This window comes from Cyanistes caeruleus, unplaced genomic scaffold (genome assembly GCF_971803275.1).
Source record: "Cyanistes caeruleus unplaced genomic scaffold, bCyaCae1.hap1.1 HAP1_SUPER_30, whole genome shotgun sequence".
Classification (NCBI taxonomy): Eukaryota; Metazoa; Chordata; class Aves; order Passeriformes; family Paridae; genus Cyanistes; species Cyanistes caeruleus.
The window spans coordinates 1,433,361-1,440,244 of record NW_028256295.1 but is presented as its reverse complement, the minus strand read 5'-3'; the positions used below and the strand labels follow the sequence as shown (position 1 = coordinate 1,440,244).

The 6,884-nt window shown below is 45.5% G+C and overlaps 1 protein-coding gene across 1 annotated transcript; it reads right to left on the bottom strand.

Moving 5' to 3' along the window:
- Positions 1–952: 952 nt before the first annotated feature.
- On the bottom strand, positions 953–6,469 carry LOC147645261 (uncharacterized). Its single transcript, XM_086874890.1, has one exon. The coding sequence runs from the start codon at positions 2,590–2,592 to the stop codon at positions 1,228–1,230; it is 1,365 nt and encodes a 454-aa protein (XP_086731016.1). The 5' UTR covers positions 2,593–6,469; the 3' UTR covers positions 953–1,227.
- Positions 6,470–6,884: the final 415 nt, after the last annotated feature.

Here is a 6,884-nt window from a genome sequence, read left to right as displayed (position 1 = left end):
ACCACAAACTGGGGTTAGAAATATGCAAAATACTGCAACAAATAACAACCAATCAGGGGAGAGAACCAGGAACATTCTAGAAACATAACCTTATAAGGGGTGAGTGGATTAACATATTAACTGCCATAAGCCCTTTCTCTTTGCCACATCTTAATCAAATGCTTCCCAAGGCTTGAACTTAATGCCTCTTTTTTTTTTCTGGGTGAAATTCGGCTGGCTTGGATCCCCAGCGAGGCACATTCCCTTATCACATTAGTCAGTTCTTCGCCCAACACTCCCTGTTCCCGTTCATTTCACACTGGGATTTCTGCTCCAGAAGGATTCTCTGAGGGACACAATTAAAAGTCTCTCATGGAATGGGCAGATCCAGATTTAACAAGTGGGAAAGAGTTTAACCCTACTATCTGTCTAACTGGTCCCAAGGGTGGAGACCTGAAGGAAACTCATGACTGGATTCAGGTCATAGATCTGCAGATGCCAAGGAGATATTAAATTATCCTCCTTGGAATTAAAGCTGGGAATTTTTCTTTCTCTGGAGCAGTAAATTAGGATGTTGATGGGCCCCCCTTCTCTGCTCGCTCTGACCCTCCTGCCCTAGCCTCGCTCGGTTCCATTCACGTTCCTCCTGTAAGGGACACTCTCCACACAGATCATGGCTCGGATTCCTTGGATCCTCAGCAGTGTTTTTCCTGGATTTTAGCCAGGGCTTCCCTGGTTTTGGGGCAGGCTGGAGTGTGTGGAGCTTTCTGCAGCCACCGTTAGGGGTGTGTGTCTTCCTTTTCCCAGCAATTTCCCTCTATCTTCCCATTACCGACGTTTCTCCTCTCCACCTCTTCCAGCTCCATGCCATGTTTGAGGAGACCTTCCCTTTGCCCCCCGAAGTAAATCCACGCTAGCTCTGTCGAATGGAGGGGTCAGGGAGGCTCCTCGAGACCGAGAAAAGACAAAAAGGTGCTGCTTCTCCCTCCAGGGGATCAGAAGATGTTTATTCTGGCTAGCTGCCAGAGAGAGAAGAGGCCGGGTTACTCTTTCCCGGACTCTTTCAAACCTCGGGAGAGGGGCGGGGGGATATATAGCACCAACCAATGGGGTAACGTTTCAGGGATAAGGGAGGGGAGGGGAAAAACACGTCACAGAGAAACACAGTAACTCCCAGAAATATGCACTACCACATCTGCCCCTACTTTAACATATGTAATTAAATGAAAGGTAATGAGCTTATACTACTTACTGACCCGAAGTGGCCCACCAATTCCCATTTGTAGGTTGGTGAGGGTTACTCCGGTCTGCCAACTCTATATGGTTGACATCTGAGGTAGTTGAGACTAGCTTAACTATGCTTCTGTACAGTATTTTGCTTAGCGCTCCAAACACTAACACGGTCAGCAAAACAATGACTAGCAGTGACAGAATAGTTTTCACTACTGAAGCCCACCACCCCGAGAGCCCCCAGTTCTTAAACAGTCCATTGAACCAGTCATCAGCTTCTTGCTTGACTTGTCCGATCATGCTTTTCATCTCTCGGAGAGTGGCATGGATGTTAGGAGCCTTCGATGTTAGATCTATACAGCAAAGACCTTCAAACTCTTGGCACTCATGCCCGTGGAGCAATAGGAGAAAGTCTATTGCAGCACGGTTTTGAAGTGTCGCCTGCCTGGTAATTTCCTCATCTTCTAGGAGGGCACTTATGGCATTGGATGTTAAATTTGCTTGTTTTACTACCCAGCATTCTAGGTGTCCCAATTCACCTAGGGCTTTAGCTGCAGCTACCCAGGGAAGAAAAATGGATGCAGCAATCCTTTTTGATTTTGACCAATGGAAAATTTCTGAGTCACAATTTTCATCTAATTTTGTAGCACTTCTCTTTTGAATTTTTTTGGTCAAATTGTTTTTATGGGTCCACTCGCCAATTAATGTTTGATTGGGCGCTAACAGTGACAGACGCCCTATGGTACACGGCCCTCCAAGGAGACGGGATGGAATTCCTGCCCATGCACGGTCCCCACAAATGAGGAACAGTCCTTTGGGGAGGCTTTTGGGATGTGGATGAACTGAAGAGTGCACTTTGATGTAGCTTAGTACATGGCACCACTTTTTTGCTGTGAACTCTTCTCTATGTTGTACTATATGGTGGAATGTTTCTTTATGAGTAGGAGGACTAACTCTAAAGTGTACACAGTATGATGCTGGGGAGGAACCCAGCAACTCTAACTCCTGGGGTTCCTGGGTTGCCTTAGGAAAATGGGGTAGCCACTCTTCGACAGGGTTTCTTAACTCTGCTTCTACATGAGTGCTGTGTAGTTTATTATCTGCCTCAGGAGTCAGTGTACTAAAGCTGTGTGTGAATTCATCATGCTGCAGGGGAATTCCTACCAGGCAGGTAGACATAGGATTTTTTGTTGCTGCGGTCGATAGACATATGTTTTCCTGTTGGAGTGTTTGTGCCAGGGTCACCCAGACGTTTTGACGTGGCTGTGGGACGATCCAGGCTGTTGTCAGGCTGCTCAGTGCGAGCAGGATGACAGCAGGCTTAAGGCTCATCATGGATTTGAGTAAGAGGTAGGTTATTTCTAAAAAAAAGGAAACAGACATTCTTTAAAACATATTTACAGTTACAGTATGCAGGTTTCTTCTTGCTCTCTTCAGCGGCGTCTTCTTTTGGAAGCAACAGCTACTTGCTTCTCTTCTCTTCTTGCTGGTGCTGGATTCTTTGGAATAAAAGGTTTTACCCATTTCTGAGGAATCCATCGGGGGCCTGAAGGGGTGGATACACACGCGTAGCCACGCCCCCAGGTGACAAGTTCATAGGGACCCTTGGTTTGCCAAGTTTCAGGGTCTCTGATTAACACCGGTGGATGCTGTGACAATTTAAACTGATCACTACTGTTAAAATGCCGAGTTACAGGAGGATTCATGTTTTCAAATGAGCAGTTTAGGAAATTAATAGTAAACAGAGCTTTACATAGTTTCTGTTGGGGAGACATCCACACTGCCTCGCTACCTTGCCTGGCTAGGACTTGTTTGAGCGTCTGGTGCGTACGCTCGATTACAGCCTGACCTGTGGGGGAGTGGGGGATGCCAGTTTTATGTTCCACTCCCCACTGCTGGACAAATTCCAGGAACTCCTTGGATTTATACGCTGGGCCATTATCTGTTTTAATTTCTTTAGGGATTCCCAATACAGAAAAGGCCTGTACTAAGTGTTGTTTAGCATGTACAGACTTTTCTCCTGCATGAGCAGAGGCATACACCGCTCCTGAGTATGTATCAATACTCACATGTACATACTTCAGGCGACCAAAACTGGGAATGTGAGTGATATCTGTTTGCCACACTTCACAGCTCTTAAGGCCTCTGGGATTAACTCCGATGCCTAATGATGGCACTGCCTGGAGCTGACAATTGGGACAGGTAGCCACGATGGCTTTGGCCTGATTCCGTGTCAGCTGGAACTGACGAATCAGTCCTGGCACATTTTGATGATATTGCTGGTGACTTATTTTTGCCTGCTGAAACACATCAGGGAGACATACCTTTTCGGCTGGGGCAGCAAGGGAATCAGCCTTCCGGTTCCCCTCAGCGATTTCACCTGGCAATGGGGTGTGCGATCTTATATGCATCACATAGAAAGGTTGTTCTCTATTCGAGACCAAGTAAATCAGTTTTGAAAGCAATCTAAAGAGATGTTCGTTCTCAATGTCTTTGAGAACTGCCTGTTCCGCTCTGGACACCACTCCTGCTACGTAGGCTGAGTCAGTAACTAAATTAATCGGTTCTGAAAATTTTTCAAAGGCTCTCACGACCGCAGCTAGTTCAGCTATCTGGGGTGACCCCTCTACAAACTCAACATCAGCTTCCCAAAGCTGAGTCTGTGGATTTCTCCAAGTCATCACCGACTTGTGAGATGTCCCAGATGCATCAGTGAACACTGTGAGAGCTTTGAGTGGCCTCCGGCTCCTTTTCTCACGAGGAATGAGATGGAATTCCTCATGAAACAATTTGTGTGATGGTGCATGAACTGAAATTTGCCCACTGTAGCTGTCCAGAGCTAACTGGAGGTTAGCATTGCTCTGCAGCAGATGCTCAAACATCTCTTTGGTCAGTCTCTCAGGGGAGTTTTTCCCTTCTCCAGAGAGCCTGACTGGGAGGTGAATACACATAAAGTCACAACCTGCCAGTTCCCGCAGCCTTACCCTGGCCTTTTGAATCAGCTGAGCCATCAGCTCTTGTGGCTTGGTGATAGTCTTGGGTCTTTGATGGGAGAGGAAGACCCATTCTATTATTAAGAGTGGGTCTCTCTGCCCTTCAGCCCATTGGAATATTAACCCATGTAGGTGTGGCAATTTTCCCAGGACAATAAATTTGAAAGGCAGCTCAGGTTTGAAGCGGTGTGCCTGTCTTTCTGTCAAGGCCTTTTGTGCCTTTTCAATTACAGTTTTTGCTTCTGGAGTTAGCACTCTGGGAGACAGTAACTCTCTCTCCCCTTTTAATAAATTGAGTAGGGGGCCCAGGTCTTCATTGGTGAGACCTAGCCAGGGTCTGACCCAGTTTAGTGACCCGCATAGAGAATGAAGATCTGCTAGAGTTTTAGGATTACCAATAATTTCCAATTTTTGTGGAACAACAGTCCGTGCTGTAATTTGCAGGCCCAGATATTTCCAAGGTGGCATCCTCTGAACTTTGTCTTCCTGCAATTGGAATCCAGCAGAGGTTAAAACTTTAACCACTAGGTCAAGGGTGTCTTTCAGTATGTTGTTATTGGGACAGCATATTAAAATATCGTCCATATAATGCAAAATGATAGCCTCTCTCTTTTCAGCACGCACTGAGGACAGCAATGACCCCACATACCACTGGCAGATGAAGGGGCTGGCTTTCATCCCCTGAGGTAATACTGTCCAGTGGTACCGTTTCATTGGGGCTTCCCTGTCAATGGTAGGAATGGAAAAGGCAAACCTTGGTGCATCCTCTGGATGCAGGGGAATTTGAAAAAAGCAATCTTTAATATCCAGTACTGCTAGTAGCCAATCTTGTGGTAGCATGGTTGGGGAGGGCATTCCTGGTTGGAGAGATCCCATGTTTTGTATTTTTTTGTTTATTTCTCTTAAATCTTGAAGGAGACGCCATTTGTCTTTCCCTGGCTTTTTTATTACAAACACCGGGGAATTCCAAGGGCTGGTTGTTTCTACTATGTGTCCCTTAGCCAATTCTTCTTCCACTAATTTTTCTAGCGCCCCAAGTTTTTGTTTGCTGAGAGGCCACTGGTTCACCCAAATTGGATCATTATCTAGCCAAGATAATTTTTGGACAGGACGCTGTACAGTGGCCTCTATCAAAAATCCTGAGGTGTCTCAGGAATAGTGAGTTTCACCCCCCACTGCAACATGGTATCTCTCCCCCACAGGGGGCACTTGTAGTCAATTACAAAAGGTCGGACACTAGCAATCCTACCATCCGGACCTTCGATCTGGACGATATCTCTAGCAATTTTTGCCAGTTTCATCCCTCCAACACCTTGTATTTTTCCTGCCACTGGTTGTAGTGGCAGTGTGATGGCCACACCTTTTCCGGTATGATGGTCACATCTGCCCCAGTGTCAATTAACCCTTCTACATGGAGATGTTCTGATTTATGTGTTAAATTGCATCCTATAATAGGCTTGTTTTCACCCACTACTTCTGCCCAGTAAACTCCCGGTGCTTTGTCATCTACTGGGACTTCTGTTGGAACAGGGATTACCTGGGCTATTACCTGCCCTTTGTCTATATAGAAAGGTGGTTGGGGGCACCTAGCTAAGAGAGTGAGGTGTGTTAGGCCTCCTGTGATTGTCATGGGAGCCACCTCAATCTCTATTGGTGTGTGTGCTGTGTCTCCAATAACAAAATACCTACTATCCAGTCCAGCCAGGTCTTGTGAATTATCCTGCAAATCTACTCCCACGACAGTCCAGCGGTCAGATCTGAAACAAAAAGCTTTAGAAGTTACAAGTCTGAATCGCTTTTGCGGTTGCCAGACCTTATTAGGCAAACGTTTTTCACAATTATAGTTTTGCAGTTTTTCACCCCCCTTCCCCCTTTTTATTAAAGGACAGAGATTCGTTTCCACTTCATTTATGTCTGCACGCTGAGTGGATAAGCGCTGTGATGTAAGTTTTTTGGCAAGCTGGTATCTGTGTGTTTCTGTTGTTTTAAAGGACAGTTTTTAGCAAAGTGTCCTGGTTTTCTGCAATAAAAACAAATTCGCTGTTGCTGGTCAGGCGTCATCTGTTCATTCTTTGTCTCAGATGAAACTGCAGCAACAGGTCTTGGGGTGGTCCAGGGAGGTCTCTTTTCTTGCGAAAACATCTCTGCTTTCTTTGCACAGGCCGCTGACATCTGTGCCAGGGTCGGAGGGGGATCCACAGGCAAACCTAAAATAATTCTACGGCAAGATTCATTAGCATTTCTCTGAGCAAGTTCCTTGACTAACTCTGTCTGCACCACAGGGTCTTCTACCTGACGGGAGACTTGTTCTCTTAATCGGTCTAAGAATTGCAGGAATCCTTCTGAGGGCATTTGTTTTACATTAATATAACTGCCCTTAGTGTCAGCTGTAGGTAGCTGTGTGAAAGCCTTTTCTGCAGCTGTAGTGATTTTATCTATCACAGCTTTTGGCAATGCCCTAGTTTGGTCCTCAGGTTTTTCCCATACTCCTTCACCGCATAAATGCTCTAAAGAAATAGGATTATTTAATAAATCTACATATTGGGGATTAGTTTTTAATAATTCCACCAGTATGTTTTTTAGAAACCGCTTCCATGTGTTTTCCCATAATTCAAATTCAGATGGTGTAAGCAAACACTTAAAAAGATCTTTAATATCTGTAGGAACTAAATCATTTGAGGT

What these genes read in the sequence shown, in the direction of transcription:
- LOC147645261 (XM_086874890.1), bottom strand. Translation starts at nt 2,592, where the DNA reads ATGTCTGTTTCCTTTTTTTTAGAAATAACCTACCTCTTACTCAAATCC.